General features: G+C 32.4%; 1 protein-coding gene across 1 annotated transcript; it reads right to left on the bottom strand.

Moving 5' to 3' along the window:
• Positions 1-290: 290 nt before the first annotated feature.
• Positions 291-17,069, bottom strand: pwwp2b (PWWP domain containing 2B). Its single transcript, XM_073834786.1, has 3 exons — positions 16,748-17,069; positions 2,410-4,051; positions 291-524 (listed from the first exon to the last, which is right to left on the bottom strand). The coding sequence occupies exons 1-2, from the start codon at positions 16,885-16,887 to the stop codon at positions 2,410-2,412; spliced, it is 1,782 nt and encodes a 593-aa protein (XP_073690887.1). The 5' UTR covers positions 16,888-17,069; the 3' UTR covers positions 291-524.
• Positions 17,070-23,260: the final 6,191 nt, after the last annotated feature.

Genomic DNA, 23,260 nt, shown 5'->3' with positions numbered 1-23,260 from the left:
ATGATGCAAAAAGGAATTTCACATTTTCATAATCTGAAGAAACAGACACAGTAAGACTTGTCGTTTTGTATTATAATACGGATATTCGTCGATCCGTTCCGGTCCGATCCAATCCTAAACGGACGTGAGAGTCATAAGAAACAGCAGCAGTGTGATCTTACAGGAGGCCAGTCCCCGGTTGAGTGTTTTTTTCTTTTTCTTTCGTGAATAAATACATTCGGATTTAGTGTCGAGCTACTTGTTCTAATATAATGTACGTCCTAAAAAACAAAAAAACGAAAGATGGAGAGACAAACAGGGGGAATTGTTCGCTCCGAGGTTCCCACGTTCTCCTCGTGACCCCTCATATACAGTCCGCGCATCACTTTTTCTTCCGACTGCCGCGCGTGGGGGGGGTGGGACCAAGCACCTTCCCTCATGATATCCGTGGCAAATGAAGGCGCTCTCCGTCCGGGGAGATCGCCACATCCTGGGAGTGCCTGCAAAACCCTGAATGACAGCCAGTCCACTGCCGTCCTCATCCTCTGTGGAGAGAAAAATAGACACATGAATAGACAGAACAATATTCAGTATTGATAAAAAATATATTTAAAACAACTATTTGCATGAACTGTGCATTCATATGCTCATGTGAATGTGAAGTCAACATGCTAAAAACAAACCATTGAGAGTTTTTTTTTGTGAGTTAAGGATTTATGTACAGAGATTACAAAAACACATACAAAAACACACAAAAAAAAACATTCATAAAAGTGCATGCATAAAAGATGCGTGCATAAAAATCCACCAATGATGGGTAAAAGAGGCATGCGTAAAAATGCGCAAATTACGCATAAAAGATGCATGCATGAAAATCCACCAATAATGGTTAAAAGATGCATGCAAAAAATGCACAAATTATGCGTAAAAGATGCATGCATGAAAATCCACCAATGATGGGTAAAAGAGGCATGCATGAAAATCCACCAATGATGAGTAAAAGATGCATGCAAAAATCCACCAATGATGGGTAAAAGATGCATGCATGAAAATCCACCAATGATGAGTAAAAGATGCATGCAAAAATCCACCAATGATGGTTAAAAGATGCATGCAAAAAATGCACAAATTATGCGTAAAAGATGCATGCATAAAAATCCACCAATGATGGGTAAAAGAGGCATGCATAAAAATGCACAAATTATCTATAATAATGCATATATATATATAAAAATGCACAAATGATACTTAATAGTGCATGCATATAAAAATGCACAACTAATGCATAACAATGGACTGAAGTTTGGACTCGCAGACATGTAGTCATGCAAAGCACAGTCTAGATGTGACTAAATATGGCTGGAGGGAAATTCAGGAGTCCAGACACTGGCAGTGGGAGTGGCTTGTGAACTTGAGCCAATATTGAACCAAGACAGCATCTGATCCTCAACAAACATGAGGTGACCTAGCAATCTCCAAAGAAACTAAGGCCATGGGAACCAACCGAGAAGTTAAAGACATTTCTACGCTCAACAAAACAGGAATCAACCCTACTGTTTTCAATAACATTTAGAGATCATGAAGTGTAAAGGAAATGTGCAACTAAAAACACAAAAAGTGTTATGCACCCACAGTCATTCAAAACCTGTTTGACATTCTCCTGTGGAACACCAAAAGAGATGTTTACAAAGCATTTGCATTTATATTTCCATCAAATTATACAAACAAACTTTGTCCGATTTTAGGAAATATGTCGATTTTAGGAAATATGTGGTGCGACCATCAAGAAACTACCATTTTGAGACTTTTATGTTGAAGTCATTGCATCATATACCAATTTGCCAAGGACCCATGAAAGCATCAAGCAGATTTGTAAAAATATAACCTTTTTAATCTTATGTTATTACCACATTTGGACATCATGTGGTATGACCTCAAAAAAAAAAAAAAAAAGTTATTTCTACAAGTATTTATTTTTATTATAAATTTCATAGTGACCTTTTGTGGGAAGCTAGCTTGTTTTGTTAAGGTGATCAATTCTGTGCCAGATTGGCAGTTTTTGTGCTTTTATATCAAATTGACATATTCGGCGTTATAATTGGTCAGATCGCCTCTCTTACTGGTAATGCTCTGACATGCACGTACCTAACCTAAAGGCATGCAAATAATTAAAGTGCATATTAAACATGCATCGCATATATTTATTTAATTGAACAATATCATTATGCTTTATTATAATTTTAATTGGGTTTAATATGTGGAATGCACCACTTCCAGCATTTTGCAGATTACTCGACATGGTCAAAATGCAATAGAGGATTTTAAAAATCAAATGCTCAAGAAAACATTGCTGTACGTTAAGCATTTCCATCAAAACTGAAGTATGCTTTGCTTGTCATTACATTTCAAGATGCAAATAAAGTCTCTCACCTAAGTTTCGCAGTGAGCCAGTAGAGATGTGATTTCGGCACTCATGTGTCCCACTGCCTTGGCGGCCTCCATGATGGCACGGCGGTACATCCCTTTCTTTTTGCGGTTGAAGCGTGACCTGAAGAATTCGCGGAAGGGCGAGAGTTTGGCAACCGAGAGTTGGGAGGTGGTGGGGGATCCGAACCAGGAGACTTTAGCTTCGGGCCAAGGAGCATCAACCTCGCCTTCTTCTCTACGAGTACCGCTAATACTGAGTATCTGAGCGGGCCACCAGGGAAAGCCGTGGATCTTCCCCCAAACGACGTCACCCACCGTCACCGCGTGGCCTTCCTCGGTCACGCATTTAGTCATGCTGCGAGTGTGCAGCCGTACGGTTAGAGGCGGAACAGTCTTGCTTTCTCCTTGAGAGGAAGACGACACGGAGATGTCGTCGCCCGGAGCGAGATCGCAGAGTTCCGGCGACGTTCCGTCGGAGCTGAACGACTTGGACTCGTCTAGGCTGTCGCTGCTGCACACGGAGAGGCTAGAAGAGTCTGCTTTCCTCTTCCGGAAGTTGATTAGTAAAGTCAAGTCACCGTGTCGCTCAACTTCCTCGCCTGACCAAAGTTCAAGAGAATTCTTCTCCGTGCCATCTTCGGATTGAGAATTGGCAACTCTGGGACTTTTCCTCCGGGCGCCGTCCACCAGTTCCGCCTCGTACACGGACACCTGCTCCGCTCCGTCAGCCCTAGATCTTAAGCGTATCTTGGGCGAAGGGGCGTCCGGACTAGTCAACTTTGGGAGCTTGAGTTTGGGAATGGAAATGGTAAGACCCGTGCGAATGGCGTCTACAGGAGGTTGCAAGACTTTCTGCGATTCCTTGGAAGCGTCTCGTTCTCCGTGGCCGTTCTGCAACAGTTGCTTCGGACAGAAGGGTTTGACAGAGCCGTGAACTCTTGAGGGAATCTTTATCACTTCGCCTTTACCTTGTGGAGTGCTATAAGAGATCTTAATCACAGGACTGTGGGGAATGACGTCCCCTCCTGGAAACTTCTCATCGTCCTTCTTGTCCTTCCGGAAGCGTTTGCCGTCGTAGACCGTCGAGTCCTCTCTTCTCTTCGACTCTTTGTTGTTGTCTCCGTCGGTGTCCTTTCTCAGACTCTTGGTTGGAGTTGCTTTAGCGTCCTCCTCGGCTTGAGGCGCATTCTCCTTTCTGGAGGTCTTGGGCACCGTTGGTCCATCTTTGCTGTCCTCGTCACTGTTTAGTGTGTTTTTGCATTTCTCGCAGAGCACCTGTCGAGGTCTCAGTCGGATCGTGCTCATGGTCATCCGTCCGGACTCTCGACTTCGTCTTTTCTTCCTCTTGATTGGACGAGGCGGCGGTTGAGGTACCCATTGGTTGTACGTGTGCCGGACCCACATGGGCTGCGGAAACGGGGCGCCTTCGAAGTACGGCGGGTACGTCGGCTGGCCTGGTTCCACCGGGATGGGTACAGGAGCAGGAGCTCCCATCTCAGGCTCAGTGTTCTCATCTTTTGGTCGCTGCGTCGGCTGACTGACAGGTTTAGAGGAAGCCTCTTCATTTGTGACTTCACAGTCCTCTCTCAATATGAGGTTCTCTTCGGATTTTCCAACAACGTCTGGAAGGCAAAACAGCCCAGTCCTACGGAAAAGAGTTGAGAGAGAACATAAGAGCTAATAATGGATGTTAATTACCTATAATACTGCACTTCTGTACATCAACACAATAGCGTCCTGACTTTCCTTTATTCTGACTCATTACTTTTCTGTTTTAAAGCTAAGAGTGTAATTGCTCTGCCACTATCGACACCAATTAGACCTGAAAAAATAAAAGACAAAACTGGCTTCTCCATTGTTTGGCCGAACAGACAGACAGTGTTGAGATACTGAGCCACAATCATTACATTTATTGGGCAAATCAATCCTCAAAAGTTAGTAAGTTAATTTTGCATGCTAATATTTTTATATTTTCTGCTTTAATTATAATTTTTGTTAAAGTTTTAGTGTTTCTGTTTTGTATGTCAATGACATGACGCTTAAATTTTCTGTTCAGTTAAAAATGGGTTTAAATGTGTAAAAGATGCCATATATATTTACCTCTCCCAAGTATGTACTCACTTTTCATAAAACATTAGTTATTTGCATTTTTTTCTGTTATTCAAAGTGTCTAAATATCATGTGGTGCGACCCGACCGTCCGACCATAACTTCCTTCAAAACATCTTTGAAATTACCCTAAATTTATTCAGATTATTTTCCTGCACTATTTGGCTTGATTTCCAAAGTGTTCCTGTATAAAATTGCAAAGCATTTGTATTTAAATTTCCATCATAATATACAAACAAACTTTGTCCGATGATGTCCATTTTATATGAAATATCATGTGGTGCGACCAAACTGGCTTTCTGACACTCCCTGTCCTCCATTGTTTGGACGAACAGTCAGATAGTGTTGAGATACTGAGCCACAATAATTACATTTATTGGGTAAATCCATCCTCAAAAGTTAAGTTAGTTAATTTTGCATGCCAATATTTTTTTATCTTTTCTGCTTTAATTTAAATTTTTGTTGAAGGTTTAGTACTTTGTTTTGTATGTCTTTTTTTTTGTAAAAAATGTAAATGGGTCAATGACGTGATGCCTACATTTTCTGTTCAGTTAAAAATAGGTTCAAATGTGTAAAACAAGATGCCATATACACAGTGCGTATGTTTTTCTCCCATGTATGTACTCATTTTAACTTTTCAAAAAATCATGTTGTGCGACCGTCCGACCATAACTTCTGTTGAACATCTTTGAAATTACCCTAAATTTATTCAGATGAATTTCCTGCACTATTTGGCATGATTTCCAAAGTGTTTTGTAATCCTGTATAAAACTGCAAAGTATTTGTATTTATATTCCCATCATAATATACAAAAAACTTTGTCCGATGATGTCCATATTATGAAATATCATGTGGTGCGGCCATCGAGAAACTACCATTTTAGGACTTTTATGTTTAAAAAAAAAAAAAAAAAAAAAAAAAAAAGAAGAATATTAAGCTTTTTCTACAAGTATTTATTTTTATTAGCAATTTCTTGTTTTGTTCAGAAGGCCAATTCTGTGCTTGTAAATTTTGACTGAATTTTAAATATCATGTGGTGTTTTCCATTATAGATATATGTCCCAGATTGGCAGTTTTTGCGCTTTTATATTCAATTGATGGTTTATACACATAAAATACTTTGTTTTAGAATAATGTGGAATAGATTTTTATGCAATTTGGGTAATTTCAGACGGTTTATGTTTAATCTTTGTGCAATATGAGGAAAAAATGCGAAACAAAAATAATAATTTAGAGCATGTCATTTTTGTTTGGCAATTCTGTATTTAGAATTTTTTTTTTTTATCAAAGTAAAATAAACACTCAACCCGACCAATAATAGCAATAACTGTATTAAATTAAAAATAAAATCTCATTTCTGTGGTTAAAATATGAATCACTGCTACAGTATGCAAATGTGAATGGTATTTTAAAATCATTTATATTAGTTTTATACAATTTACAGGAAAAATAAATCTGCTAGCTACATTTAAGAAGGCAAGTCTGAAATTGTAGAACAAAAATATGAGATAATTATTTACAAAAACTCAAAAGAAATGCAAATACTTTGTTTCTGAAGATTACTGAGAACATCTGCAAAATGTTAAGGAAATTAATTAATTTTATTATAAATCATGGTCGCCCCACATGACTTTTTTTGAGGCTATAGCCAATTAATCTAGGTGAAAAAAAACACTAAAACTGCCTATTTTAAATTTTTTTATATAAATTTATGTGTACACTACATTCTTAATGTTTGAAAAATTTAAATATTTTTTTTTTTGTATTTTAAAATTGCCCTGTCAAAAATCCTTATACGTCAATGACCTATATAGTTTATCAAGTTTTAGTTATTTTAATACTTCAAATTAAATTAAAAAAAAAATAATAATAATAAATGAAAATGAACACTTTTTATATTTTCAATTGTTTATTTTATTTTGAACAATGGACATTTCTGTTATGATTTTGGATTTTGTTTACAATAATAAGATGGCACAGATAAAAAAAAAGAGAGAGATAACAGCCATATTTTTAACACTATCACAGTGTAGCAAAACCTTTGAACACCCATGAATGGAAACCCACGATTAATCATTTGTAATGGCAAGCTGACTCTTGACCAGAAAAACGGGTTAGTGAACCAGTCATATCATGAAACACGTAACCACACCTATTTGTTTTTATAGCCTTTAAAGAAACGCCACAGATCTCACTTCATCTCCCGAAACGTTTATTCCTAAAAACTCTAAGAGGATTAATCTCACGAAAACACGTCAAGGTCACATTTCAATAATACAGCATAAACCAAATGAAGAGACTATTTAGGACACTAGTAATTATGTGCATTGTGACAGTGTTTTCATAATAATTAAGCACATTATCTCTACAAACACCTCTCTACTGTTATTACCGGACAATGAGTTCAATTATTCTCAGTGTTGATTCTCAATAGATTTTGTTTGTATATTTGCATGCAATAAAACCGAAACTGAGTCAGTAGTTTAAAAATAAAAATGAATAAATAATATGGAAGCCCATTTCCACAAAAAGAAAGAAATCAAAACAAAAATAGTAACTGTGACTTTTTATCTCGAAATTGACTTTTCTTGCATTTCTGAGATATAAATTCAAAAATCATAATTCCATTATGATGTCTGCATCAAATTAAATTTACAAAAGTGATACTTTTTATGCATAAAAATCATATTAAATGCAATTCAAGACTCTACTTTAACGTTTCTGATAACTTCTGTGAAAAAAGTCAACATGTGGGTGAAATAATGATCTATTGTCATTCAGTCAACAGATGTGTTCATGCTAAATTAAACATACTTATTCTTAACTACAACCATGATTATTAAAATTTAAAAGTTTTATAAAAGAATAAGTGATCATATATAGAAAATCATATACAGAAAATAAGTGATATATATCAAACTATATTATATGTGACTCTGGACCACAAAACCAGTCATAAGGGTGCATTTTTCACATCAAAGCTGAATAAATAAGCTTTTTATTGATGTATGGTTTGTCAGGATAGGACAGTATTTGTCTGAGATACAACTATTTGGAAATTTGCAATCTGAGGGTGCAAAAAATTTAAATATTGAGAAAAATCGCCTTTTAAGTTGTCCAAATGAAGTTCTTAGCAATGCATATTACTAATCAAAAATTAAGTTTTAAAATTCATGGTAGGAAATTAACAAAATATATTTATGGAACATGATCTTTACTTAATATCCTAATGATTTTTGGTTGATGAATTGATCATTTTGACCCATGCAATGTTTTTTTGGCTATTGCTACAAATATACCTGTACTTAAAACTTAAGTTTTTTTTGGTCCAGGGTCACACATATTAAGAAAAAAAGTGGCAAAGATTGGTAAACATGGCAACAAATCAGTATTTTAGGGCTGAACTGTGATCATTAAATAGTCTTTTAATGAGTCTTGACCTATATATGCCTGACAACATTTTTTAGTACATGAACAATTGTTATGCTGAGTGACATTTTAGTGCACTGTAAAAAGTTTTTACCAGATTCAACTTGAAAACCTAAGTTCAGCAGCTGCCTTAAATTTTTAAGTTAAATCAGCTTAAAACTACAAGTCATTTTAACTTATTACAATAAAAATGAGTTGATTTAACTTGTGAGTTGAAAAGACTTAAGTTGATTTAACTTAAAATTTTAAGGCAGCTGCTAAACTTAAGTTTTTAAGTTGAAACTGGTGAAAACTTTTTCTGTAAATCATGGTAAAAATGTATGACGGTCATTAGTTTTTGCTCAGAAAAAAAATAAAACAGGACACATTCTAATGCACAGGGACAAAAAAAGTATTATTGTTTATTGTTTTGATGCTTAAAGCCCCTTTTTTGTCTTTAAACCTAACTCAGAATTAGTGGTGGGCGATATGACAAAAAATGTCATATCACAATTTTATTCAGAAATATCACGATTTTAATCATGAATGAATGATGCATTTATATAGCGCTTTATTGTGTATTGCCGATTTTAAAACTAAAACCGTACAAGGTAACAAAATATAAAATAAAAAGAATGGCAGATATTTAGGCCAAAGTGGTCAAACATAAAAATCTTTTGTCATAATTGTATCTTTGTTATTAAAAAATAAAAACAAAGATAGGCTACGTGGTACAAATACACATAATATACAAATAAAACAAACAGTGCTTTCATTTTCAGGTACTATAGGTGTATTTATCAGTAGCATTCATGAAATTGAATTAACAAATATAAAAATTAAAACTCTATATACATAAATACATTGACTCTTATTAAAGCAACTGTATTAAAGCTCTTCAGTCAAAAGCAGTGAGAAATTTTCCTTTGCGTTTTGCTTTATTAGCGTACCATTACCTAAAAATTACAATTATGACATTTACTCACTCTCAAGCTTTTTTTTTTTTTTAAAGCATAAAACATGTTGAACATAACACTTATTTGGAATAATGTGGGTAACCAAACAGTTACTTCCATAGTATTTTATAATTTTTTTCCCCACTATCAAAGTGCTACTGTTATCCACAAAATATCTTCTTGTGTGTTCAGCACAAGAAAAACATTAATAGAGATTTGGAACAACCTGTGAGTGAGTACATTTTTAGGTGAACTGTCCCTTTAAATGACAATCTGCAGCATGTTTAGTTCTGTCGCTTTAAGAGATTTAATATACAGGCGTGCATCTGTTTTTCTCTCAACTGTTTACTTTCACTTTCGACATAACCAATTGTGTTTATATCTATTCCTTGTGTGTTTTTGACAGTATTAGTGATTCAGATGCCAAAGACAGCTTAGTCCAGTAATCAGTTGCTGTTTGACAGGCTTTTAGTGCATTGATGCTATTACCTTCTTTAACCGGCAAGGCTACATGTTTATTAACCGGCACATGCGAATAATGTACTTTTGCAATTACGAATAAGAATAAGTGCAGTGTCCCATTGCATTGTGCATTATATTGAGATTGAGGCACACTGTAGGACGATACTACAATATTTATTCAAAAGCAGATGGAGATATTTGAATTGTCCTCGATCAAAAATCTGCATATTGCACACCCCTACTCAGAATTGACCATATGCACAGAGCGTTCTTTAAAACTTCCACATAATGATAAGCAGCTTGTAAACTTCAGCTGAAGCACATTTTATATGTGCTATATATATATATAGATGGACACTCTTGAGACTCCTCTACTATCTCATTCTTATCAGAAACTGAGAAGAAGAAGAACTGCAACATCGTAAATAATGATAGCGGCATGAACATTCAGTTTTATATTATTTAACAACATTTCATTTAAATCCCAGGAGAGTACCTCCATAGTTGTACATTGAAATGCTGATGGCTAAACACTATCATAATGTGTTTAGGCTAACGTTAGCTAGCTAGGGATACTTCTCTTCAAGGACATCTTAATCGTATTCTTGATCATCACTAACTTGCCTTCATAGTCATCAACACATTTTTAAAATCTTGTCATATTTTAAAGCCTTTTTTTATTTTTCAACTCTACAGCTAAAAATTCACTTCAGATTCACTTTTTATTCACAAAGACATCATTTTCATGGAAAACAATGCCTTTTTAAGATGAAAATTACTTGAAATTACAGATATAACCAGAAGATGGCAGCAGAGGATCAATCATTGGCTGCAGCTGCCATTTCAACTCCCTAGTTTTCTCAAGACGTCTCGCTTTTGGATTTATTATAAAATTACTATACAATAAATTGTAGTACTCTTACCACACTGAAGTATATAGTATAGCAAGTGTAGAAAGTCATTAAATAGATTAATAAATAAGCTCAGACACAAACAGCCTATAAGCGTGAATTATTCAAATACTTATATATAGTTCACTACAAATTAAAAAAGTATTAATTGTATAAGAATAAAACAATGCACTCAATATGAATTTGAAATATTTAATAACTACATCTTTTAAGCTTTATCTTGAATGTAAACACTATTAAATAGATATTTAACCAACACAAACGTGTTACTGCTGTAGTTTGTAACTCTGAATTTAGTCTGAATCATTTAACGCACAGCTGTTTTTTTGCCATCAGCTTGTCAGATGTTTAATCCGGTTATTACTGTCAATCATAGCAATGACTTGCGCATATTTAGCTGATTTACTCACATTTTTTTTTAAACTGGCATTTGTCATTCTTGAAACACTATACATGGACATTTGGTCCTCTTAGACAAAAAAAAAACTTTTATTATTTTCCAACTCTACAGCTGTGCGATAAAATTCACTTCAAAGACATTTTATTCCATGTTGTCTTAGTGATAAAAAAGTGAATCTTTGAAGTGAATTTTATTATTTTCCAACTCTACAGCTGTGCAATAAAACTCACTTCAAAGATTCACTTTTTTATCACTAAGACAACATGGAAAAAAAATGTCTTTTTAAAATAAAAATCACATGAAATGACCCGTATAACCAGAAGATGGCAGCAGAGGATCAATCATTGGCTGCAGCTGCCATTTCAACTCCCTAGTTTTTTCAAGACGTCTCGCTTTTGAATTTTTTATAAAATGACTAGTACAATAAATTGTTGTACTTTTACTGCACTGAAGTATATAAAATAGCAAGTGCAGAAAGTCATTAAAATAAATAAATAAGCTCAGACACAAACAGCCTATAAGCGTGAATTATTCAAATACTTATATATAGTTCACTACAAATTAAATACGTTACATATTAATGGTATAAGAATTAAACAATGCACTCAATATGAATTTGAAATATTTGATATAATTAAATAACTACATCTTTTTAAGCTTGTAACATCTTGAACTGTAAAAGCTATTAAATAGCCTATATTTAACAACACAAACGTGTTACTGCTGTAGTTTTGTTTCTCTGAATTTAGTCTGAATCATTTAATGCACAGCTGTTTTGTTTGCCATCAGCTTGTCAGATGTTTCATCCGGTTATTACTGTCAATCATAGCAATGACTCACGCATATTTAGCTGATTTACTCATGTATTTTTTAACTCACATTTGTCATTCTTGAAACAGTATACAAGGACATTTGGTCCTCTTAGACAAAAAAAAACTTATTTTCCAACTTTACAGCTGTGCAATAAAATTCACTTCAAAGATTCACTTTTTTATCATTAAGACAACATGGAAAAAATGTCTTTTTAAAATAAAAATCACATGAAATGACCCATATAACCAGAAGATGGCAGCAGAGGATCAATCATTAGCTGCCATTTCAACTCCCTAGTTTTTCAAGACGTTTCGCTTTTCAATTTATTATAAAATTACCAGTGTAATAAATTGTAGTATTTTTACCGCACTGAAGTATACAGTATATCAAGTGCAGAAAGTCATTAAAATAAATGAATAAATAAATAAATGAGCTCAGGCACAAACAGCCTATAAGGCTGAATTATTTAAATACTTATATATAGTTCACTACAAATTAAATAAGTTAAATAATAACGGTATAAGAATTAAATAATGCACTCAATATGAATTTGAAATATTTGATATAATTTAATAACTACATCTTGAACTGTAAAAGCTATTAAATAGCCTATATTTAACAACACAAACGTGTTACTGCTGTAGTTTGTTACTCTGAATTTAGTCTGAATCATTTAACGCACAGCTGTTTTGTTTGCCATCAGCTTGTCAGATGTTTCATCCGGTTATTACTGTCAATCATAGCAATGACTCACACATATTTAGCTGATTTATTCATGTATTTTTTAACTCACGTTTGTCATTCTTGAAACAGTATACACGGACATTTGGTCCTCTTAGACAAATAAAACATTTCTTGGATTGTGAATGGATTATGTAGAGAAAACAAGCAAAGTACACTCCGCACAGTACAGTTGACTGAAAATGACTGAGCTGGCTCGACTGAAACAAGGAAGTAATCCATGCATATGGTCAATTAATAGATATAAACTTGCAATTCTGAGGAAAAAAAAAAAGAACTGCTGAATATAAACTGCTTTTTTGTTTCCACCACAGACCAAAAAATTAAAATGCAATTGCAACTTAGTCTTAATTCTGACATTTCTTCTTAGAATTGGGAATTTATCAGAAACGTGAGGCATTTGATATTTTGCGATTGGAGGTGAGCAGAAGTCTGTGAGAAAGGCAACCTGAGCCAAAGCAACGAGCCGCACGGCTGCTCGCTGTTAGAAAAAACGGCAGACAAAGAGACCAACGGGACGGCCGGAACCCCCCTCCACCTCACTGAACAAAAACAATCCCATAAACCACCGGGGACACAGGAGAGGGCCAAGAGATTTGCTTGTTTTCACATCCAGCCCTAAAATCTGATTGTGCCGGGATTATCAATTAAACCTTGGAAGGAAGTCCTGCGGGTAAAAGAGGCAGAAGCCCTCAGGCAATAAACACCAATCATTTGAGATGTTTGATGAAAAATAAAACGCCCACCCCTGAAGCGCCCGTCCTAAAGGGCCACACGAACTACAGCGGCAGGACCCCGTGTAGGTGTAAGAAAACATTTCATTGCATAATCTGTATATTTATAACAGCTGAAATGCTCATGACAGACCATGATGAACGACTAGATGCTATTTGAACACTCCTAGGCCGTTCAGAATAGAAAACTAGCTGACTATTTTTTTCAGAATGAAGAAATTATTCTATGATACAGATGTTATTACATTCTTAAAAATAAAGGCTCTTATTGGGATTGATGGTTCTATGAACCTGTCAAATGCAGAAAAGGTTCTTTAGATTTTTTAAATATTCTTCAAAATGGTTCTTTTTAACAAGTGTTTACTGAAAGGTTCTTTGGGGAACCAAAAAAAGGGTACAAAAGATCCTTTTGGAACCATTTTTAAGAGTGTATACTTATTTTACTACACTGGGAAAAAAAAAAAAGTGTAGAAACTTCTTACCAAATGCCAAGAAACACATTAGAAGTAGAAAAAAATAAATAGTATTTTTTGTTTGTGAAACTCTGCAATAATCTTTATTTTTTTTAACAACAAAACATTTTACAAAATCATTTTTTTTACAATGCATGAATCTTATTTTCCATTTGGAAGTTAATTCTAAAAACAAAATGAGTACATTTATGGCTTTTTTTTCGATGCAATTGCAAATTTATATGTCATAATGCAAGCTTTTTTCCTCCTAACTGCAAGAGGAAAAGTCATAATTTAAATTGCAGTGCTTGTGAAACATTCATGATGTTTTGAATTCAACTGAAAGAGTATTTCCTAGTATACATACTCCATCTTGTTATATGCATACAGCATAATGCATACAGCTTATTCAGCATTAAGTTATTTTTTCTTGCAATTGCAAGTTTATATTTCACATTGCAAGCTTTTTTTCTCATAACTTCAAGGGGAAAAGTTAGAATTGCGAGAAAAAGACAGAATTCAAATTGCATTGTTTGTGAAACGTCAATAATGCATTGAATTAAACAAGGTTTTTGAAGTAGAAAGACTGAAATAGTATTTTCTAGTAAACATACTCCAATAATCCTGTTATATTTGCAAGGACAAAAGTCAATAACCTTTTTTTTATTGTTTTAGAACAATAAAAAAATCGGATAAACGTTTCATATAACTTATTTTCAGCTGATTTTAGTCCACTGAAACTTTTCTTGTTTAGAAAATGACATTCTGAAGTATAGACAAACAAATAGTATTTTCTAGTAAAACTCTCTAATAATCTTTATTTTCAACATTGAAACATTTTACAAAATCATTTTTACAATGCATGAAGCTTATTTTCCATTTGAAAGTTAAAAAAACCCCAAAATGAATACATTTCTGTATTTTTCTTGCAATTTCCAGTTTATATTTCATAATTCAGACTTTTTTCTCATAACTGCAATCGAAAAAGTCAGAATTTAAAATGCACTGTTTGTGAAATGTTAAGCATGCATTGAATTAAACATGACATTTTTGAAGTAGAAAGACTGAAATAGTATTTTCTAGTAAACAAACTCCAAAAATATTTCAATGCATACAGCTTTTTTTGCATTTTTAAGTTTATTCTGAAAAATAAAACAAGTAAAATTCTGAATTCTTCCTCGCAATTCAGAGGAAAAAAGTCAATTACCTTTTTTTTATAACAATAAAAAAAATATGATAAATGTTTAATATACGTTTATTTTCAACTTTTTAGTAGACATTTTTTTGTAGACACTTTACTGGTTTAGAAAATGACATTTTGAAGTAGAAAAACGTAAATAGTATTTTCTAGTAAAACATACTCAAATAATCTTTCTTTACAACTTTCCAAAATATTTTAAGCATACAGCTTATTTTGCATTTGAAGTTAATTCTGAAAAAGAAAACAAACAGAATTATGAATTGTCTTGCAATTCTGAGTTTATATCTCGCAAAAGATTTTTTTCCATAGAATTGCAAGCAGAAAAGACAGAATTATAAGAAAAAAGACAATGACCTTTTTTAGAACAATAAAAAAATCTATAAATGTTTTGTATACTTATTTTTTAGTTTTTTTAGTACAATTAGTGTAGACATGAAGTAAAAAAAAAAAAACACTTCACATGCATGAAGCTTATTTTCCATTTGGAAGTTAATTCACAAAAACAAAAAGTAAATTTCTGACTTTTTTTCTTGCAATTGCAAGTTTACATTTCATAATGCAAGCTTTTTTCTCAACCGTAACCGTAAAAAAACGTAGTGCATGTGGCTCTTATTTTCCTTTTGTGAGTTATCAACAAAAATGTGTAACTTCTCAATTAAGCACTAGATAAAAAGATCAAGCTCTGGATCATTCGTCACACTGGAGATAAAAGGTTAAGCGCACAGCATTGTGGGACAAAGTATTCCACGCCATGTAATCATTAGGTCATCTTAGTACACTTTTCACATGGAAAATGTGCAGTTAATACGATTTTCTGAATGTAGCACAATATGTCCAACGAGTGGCGATGACTCACGACTCCTGAACACCAGCAGGACGTGATTCATGATGACATAACAGGAACAACGCAGCATCTGACCACATTTCAAAGCAGTGATTTAACAAAAAGTTGCATAAAAAACGGTGAGAGAACTGACACGTAGGTATTAAACCTTCGGGTTTCCATAGTTTTAAAACCGAGCATATGTAGACAGTTTGTATCAGAAGCTGTCAAAATATTTAACCTTTAAACCAACTTACTAATGTAAACACTGTGTTCCAGAAGGCAGGCTATTTTTCTTTTTTTCTCAGATGTCTCTGTAATATTCTGATGCAGAGTGTCTATAAACACCTCAGAGTCCAGATTTTATGGAATTTGAAGTGAGATGAGCTAGTTTAGACAATGACAGCTCTTTAGAAATATAAAAAAGCATGTAGACAATCAAAGGCCTCGTGTGATTTTAAGAAGAAAACTATATAAATGGCTTTCCCAAATTGCATTTTTAAATTTTCAGAGTTTCAGAATGCAAGCAATATTTCATTTTTTCTCAGATGTCTCTGTAATATTCTGATGCAGAGCGTCTATAAATACCTCAGAGTCGTTCATACGCTGTTTATAACGGAACATAACATTATGAAGCATATGAGTGACATCTCACCTGTCTTTGTCCGATTATTTGACTAAAAACCCATCAAACCTAAAAAAAAATGTTTTTATGGAATCTGAAATGAGATGAACTAGTTTAGACAATGACATCTGCTTAGAAATATTAAAAAAGCATGTAAATAATCAAAGGCCTTGTGTGATTTTAGGAGAAAACATTTCAATGCTATTCCCAAAATGCATTTGGACGGATGAAGGGATTAAACAGACATAGCTGAGCCATATTTGACCTTTAAACTGGATCTGAGATAGTCAGCTTTAACAATGGCATCTGACCCTTCATGAAGAATAATGATGATTTAACTCAATTAAATGAATAGTCTGAGGCAAATGCTCGATGGATGTGCGTGAAAACATCAATCAATGTTTCAGCTGGAAATGATACAATGATACAATGTTGCAATGTTATAATGTTACATCAAAGAGCTCCGTGCTACATGGCTAAAGCAGAAAGAGCATGCAATCTGCTGCAAAGCACTAAAAAGCACACGATCCGACACAAAAGAGTCGATTTATTCGCATCTACGCGATAATATAGTGTGATGGTGAGGATGGTGGCTGTTCTTCTTATTGTCTCTGAGAAAGGCCTGCTTGTTCTCTCCTGGCCTGCTGCTGGGCCCGAACCTGACAAAAGTGTGTTTTTGCATGAAAACACAAAGAAAGGCGACTCACTTTCTGCTGCAGTCCAGCAAGATGCCCGTGTAGCTCTTCTCCCGGTACGTGAGCGTCACCACCAGCGTGTCGTTGACGATCTGGTCGACGGTCACCGGGATCCGGGAGCCGGCCCGCAGCTCCTCGGCTACAGCCTCCATGTTCTCCTCGCTCGGGTGTCCGGCTTGGCGTCGCTCGATCCCGGCCGCCGGAGCCACGGTCGCGTCGGCCTTCGCTGCTACTGCGATCCGTCAACGCGCTCGGGAGGCTCCGCCAGGACGCGCAATGACGCCATCAGCTCCACCGACGCGATTACACCGGATCCGTCCGCAGTGACATCACCACAGAAAGACGAGAACAGCAGCAGCAAACACCAAAAACACACTGTTTGAACCTAGAGCACATACATCCACATATTCACTTATTAACAGCACATACAGGTGAACTTACGCATTACATCACACATACACCTCAAGATTATATACTTGATGTAGAAATTCAAACAACATGCTTATTCTGACTTGTTCAAATATATAAAAGAATAAGGGAGCATATTACATTTTATTGTGTTTTAAATGAGTAAAAAAAGTCAATTGGGCAAAATCTGGGATAGTGGCAAATTTTATAAAATGTAGAATTACTTCCACTCCAAATACTAATTCGTTGTAATTCTACATTTTAAAAATTTGCCACTATTCTAGTTTTTTGCCAATTTCTCACTAAGACTTTTTTACTCATTTAAAACACAATGAAATGTAATAAGCATAAAAAACATTGCATGAAAATATTGATTTTTGTTGTAAATATGCCTGACAGGATTGACACCGAATGACATTTTATTGGTGTCTTATGTAAATTAGGGAAAAATGTATGATATTTATTTTTTGCTCAGAAAGACAAAAATAAAAATGCTATTAATTTAAAGACGAAACTTTTTCATATTTTTTGTGGAAAAGCAACAATTTTAAAAGTAGTATTACATTTATTGTTTTTATGCTTATTACATTTAATTGTGTTTTAAATGAGTAAAAAAAGTCTGAAAAAAAGGGAAAAATCTGGGATAGTGGCACATTTTATAAAATGTAGAATTACGTTCAACTCAAATACTAATTAGTTGTAATTCTACATTTTTTAAATTGGCATTGTTTCCTAATTTAATACACAATAAAATGTAATAAGGATAAAAATATAATTTTTTTGTTGTAAATATGCCTGACAAGATTGTTAAACTGAATTACATTTTAGTGGGTGTCTTCTGTAAATTAGGGAAAAATGTATGAATGAAATGAAATGTATGCTTATTACATTTTATTGTGTTTTAAATGAGTAAAAAAGTCTGACAAAAGAGAAAAATCTGGGATAGTGGCAAATTTTATAAAATGTAGAATTACTTCCACTCCAAATACTAATTCGTTGTAATTCTACATTTTAAAAATTTGCCACTATTCTAGGTTTTGCCAATTTCTCACTGAGACTTTTTTACTCATTTAAAACACAATCAAATGTAATAAGCATAAAAAACATTGCATGAAAATATTGATTTTTGTTGTAAATATGCCTGACAGGATTGACACCGAATGACATTTTAGTGGGTGTCTTCTGTAAATTAGGGAAAAATGTATAATATTTATTTTTTGCTCAGAAAGACATCTTAATTTGAAGATGAAACTTTTTCATATTTTTGGTGGAAAAGCAACAATTTTAAATTAGTATTACATTTATTGTTTTTATGCTTATTACATTTAATTGTGTTTTAAATGAGTAAAAAAGTCTGACAAAAGAGAAAAATCTGGGATAGTGGCACATTTTATAAAATGTAGAATTACTTCCACTCCAAATACTAATTCGTTGTAATTCTACATTTGTAAAATTTGCCACTATTCTAGGTTTTGCCAATTTCTCACTGAGACTTTTTTACTCATTTAAAACACAATGAAATGTAATAAGCATAAAAAACATTGCATGAAAATATTGATTTTTGTTGTAAATATGCCTGACAGGATTGACACCAAATGACATTTTATTGGTGTCTTATGTGAATTTTGTATGATATTTATTTTTTGCTCAGAAAGACAAAAATAAAAATGCTATTAATTTAAAGACGAAACTTTTTCATATTTTTTGTGGAAAAGCAACAATTTTAAATTAGTATTACATTTATTGTTTTTATGCTTATTACATTTAATTGTGTTTTAAATGAGTAAAAAAGTCTGACAAAAGGGAAAAATCTGGGATAGTGGCACATTTTATAAAATGTAGAATTACGTTCAACTCAAATACTAATTAGTTGTAATTCTACATTTTTAAAATTGGCATTGTTTCCTAATTTAATACACAATAAAATGTAATAAGGATAAAAATATAATTTTTTTGTTGTAAATATGCCTGACAAGATTGTTAAACTGAATTACATTTTAGTGGGTGTCTTCTGTAAATTAGGGGAAAATGTATGAATGAAATGAAATGTATGCTTATTACATTTTATTGTGTTTTAAATGAGTAAAAAAGTCTGACAAAAGAGAAAAATCTGGGATAGTGTCAAATTTTATTAAAATGTAGAATTACTTTCACTCCAAATACTAATTAGTTGTAATTCTACATTTGTAAAATTTGCCACTATCCCAGGTTTTGCCCATTTGTCAGTAAGACTTTAAAAACAAAAAATAAAAACAAAAAGTGTAATACTGCTTTAAAATGTTGTTGCTTTTCCAAAAAAAAAAAAAATATGAAAAAGTTTTCTGTTTAATTTAATTGCATTTTTGTTTTAGTTTTTCTGAGCAAAAATCTTGTCAGACATATTTACAACAAAAATCAATATTAAAAGACGAATGGCTTTCAACCCAATTACAAATTAGTTGTAATTCTCCATTTTATTTTATATGCCACTATCCTAGATTTTGCCCATTTGTCAGACTTTTTCACTCATTTAAAACACAATGAAATGTAATAAGCATAAAAAACATTGTATGAAAAAATAGATTTTTGTTGTAAATATGCCTGACAGGATTGTTACACTGAATTACATTTTAGTGGGTGTCTTCTGTAAATTAGGGAAAAATTATGATATATATCTTTTGCTCAGAAGAACAAAAAATTTTTTTTTTTTTAATTAAAGACAAAACTTTTTTTTTTTTTGGGGAAAATTTAAAAGCAGTATTACATTTATTGTTTTTATGCTTATTACATTTTATTGCCCTTGTGTCATTAAATTCTTAATGACAAATGGGCAAAACCTGAGATAGTGGCAAATTTTACAAATCTAGAATTACAACTAATTAGTATTTGGGGTGAAGGTAATTTATCTTTTAATATGTCATAAATTGATTTTTGTTGTTTGATGTCTGACAAGATTGTTACACTGAATGACATTTTAGTGAATGTCTTTTGTAAATCAGGGGGAAGTGTATGATATTTATTTTTTGCTCAGAAAAACAAAAACTGAAAGGCAAATAAATTAAACAGAAAACTTTTTCATATTGTTTTTGGAAAAGCAACAACATTTTAAAGCAGTATTGTTTTTATGCTTATACTTTTTTTCGACATCTAACATTTTTTCTGTTCCTTTTTTTTTCTGAGCAAAAACTAATGACTGTCAAACTTTTTTTAACAGTGATTAATAAAAAAAAAAAACACACTAAAATGCTATTCAGTGGAGCAATAGTTCATATACCCAAAAACAACAGGCATATTTAAAACAAGTATCATTAGATGACATTAAAAGACTCTATTTAAGGATCACAGTTCAGCCCTTTAATACTAATTAAGTGTAATTTCAAATCAAATAAAATATAATACAATTTAATTTGATCACTTATTCTTTTATATATAAAAGGATGGAAATATCCATCATATTTTAACATTTTATTTTCACAAAAGTTATTCTGAGGGTGCAAAAAATTCAAAATACTGAGAAAATCGCCTTTAAAGTTGTTCAAATTAAGCTCTTAGCAATGCATATTACTAATCAAAAATTAAGTTTTATTATATTTACAGTAAGAAATTTACAAAGTATGTTCATGCAACATGATCTTTATTTAATAACCTAATGATTTTTGGCATAAAAGACCCATTCAATGTATTTTTGGCTATTGCTACAAATATACCTCTGCTACTTACGACTAGTTTTGTGGTCCAGGGTCACATATACTAAAAATATCATGCATTTTTAAAACAAGTATCATTAGATGACACTAAAAAGATCACAGTTCAGCCCTTTAATACTAATTAAGTGTCATTTTAAACCTTCAAAGCACCAGGTTTCAGCCATTTGTGAGCAGGCTTTTAATCATTTAAAATATAATCAAATTTAATTTGATGACTTATTCTTTTGTTTATATGTTAATAAGTACAGGTCTGAATGATAATGTTTCATTTCCATGAAATTTCCTCATATTTCGACCTTTTATTTTCACTTTACCTGCATTTAATATGCTTTTTATGTATGTAAAATAACTTGTTAAATGTATTTTTTTTGCGAACACCTAAATATATATATATATTATCATCTGTAACGAAGTATTTTCACATATTAATAGCTTAAATTCACTAATATGATTTTCAGCCAGAAGAGTCTCAGCAAACCTACAAGTTCACAAGATGAGTTAAATAACTAAAAAAAAGTTTTATTAAAATGCTCGTAAAATATGAACGTTCATCATGTTTTTCACTGTTGCTTTTCTTACGGATTTTTGTCTTGTTTCCAGTAAAAATATCTAAAAATTCTTAAATCAAGAAGGATTTTCTAAACAAGTAAAAATTATTGTCTTGTTTTCAGAAAAAACAAGTCTAAATTAAAAAAAAAGCAAAATAATCTTCCAATGGGGTAAGAAAAAATTCTTATTTCAAACAGAAAACAAGATTATTATTTTTTACCCCATTGGCAGATTATTTTTTTCTTGTTTCAAGCAAAAATACTTAATTTTGACTAGGTTTTTTTTCTTTCTGAAAAAAAGACAATAGTTTTTATTTGTTTAGAAAATCCTTCTTGATTTAAGAATTTGTAGATATTTTGGTTGGAAACTAAATAAAAGCATTTTTTTGCAGTGCATTTAAGTATGGTTTGTTAGGACAGGACTATATTTGGCTGAGATAGAACTATTTAAAAGGTGCAAAAAAATCAAAATACTGAGAAAATCACCTTTAAAGTTGTCCAAATGAAGTTTTTAGCAATGCATATTACTAATCAGAAATTAAGTTTTGATATATTTACGGTAGAAAATGTACAAAATATCTTCATGGAACATGATCTTTACTTAATATCCTAATGATTTTGGGCATAAAAGAAATTTTGATATTTTTGACCCATACAATGTATTTTTGGCTATTGCTACAAATATATAACTGTGCTTCTTAAAGTTTTGTGCTCCAGGGTCACATTTCATATTTAGATTCGATATTTCTCCAGTTTGAAGATCTCTGGAGGTTTTCTTTATGTTTGTTGATGTGACACTGAGTTCTAGAACTGAGGGAATATTTGGTGATTAGTCTCATAATAACCCTGATCTGTTAGGCCTTAAAATGGCTGCCAGACACTGAAGGATTCATGTGGAAACACACAATGAAGATGATGAAGAGGATGATGGTCGCAGCGCCACCTGCTGCTCGATCTGAATCATCAGCTGTTATTCATCAAAGCATCTTTCAGTCATTTCTCCAGCCAGTTCTGTGAATCAATTCTCTTCGTCTCTCATGTTCTGAAAGATCCAGGTGTTACTTCTTCACCTAAAGCAAGAGATTAAGTTTGTGATTTTTACAGTGTAAATGTTTATTTATTTCAGTGGAGATTATGTTTTTGACTTATAGGAGGGAAATCCAGGTGTTACAGCAGGTTATTGTAGTTGATTGAAATGAAAATAAATATTTGGGATAGGATCTTTAGATGTTTGTTTTCCAACACAAATGTCTGAATATTCTTACATCTCTAAAAAAAAAAAAAACCATAAAAAGCATTTTTTTTATATAAAATAAACAAAAATTTCTCATTTTCATTTGCTTCAACATAATGTACTAAAATAACTAGAAATAAAACTGAAATAAAAGTTCATAAAATTATATAAACAAACTAAATAAATTGTAATTAAAACACACCAATATTGCTAAAACTTTAAAATAAAATTAAGATATTAAAATCTAAATAAAATTAAAATCTAAATTTTTATATATATATATATATATATATATATATATATATATATATATATATATATATATATATATATATATAAAGAATCTGTAAGATTCAGAATGTTTTTAAAGAAGCTTCTTCTGCTCATCAAGGCTGTTCATTTGATCAAAAATACAGAAAAAAAATTTAATATTGTGAAATATTATTACGATGTAAAACAATGTTTTTCTATATTAATCTGCATTAAAATTTAATTTATATCTGTAATTAAAGTTGAATTTTCAGCATCATTACTCCAGTCTTCAGTGTCACATGATCCTTCAGAAATCAATATTCTAATATACTGATTTATTATTAATACATACATTTTTTTGGAACCTGTGATACTTTTTTTTTGAGAATTCGTTGAT

This window comes from Garra rufa, chromosome 2 (assembly GCF_049309525.1).
Source record: "Garra rufa chromosome 2, GarRuf1.0, whole genome shotgun sequence".
In the NCBI taxonomy this organism is placed as follows: domain Eukaryota; kingdom Metazoa; phylum Chordata; class Actinopteri; order Cypriniformes; family Cyprinidae; genus Garra; species Garra rufa.
Note: the sequence above shows the minus strand (reverse complement) of the source record. Positions and strands in the feature narration are given on the sequence as shown.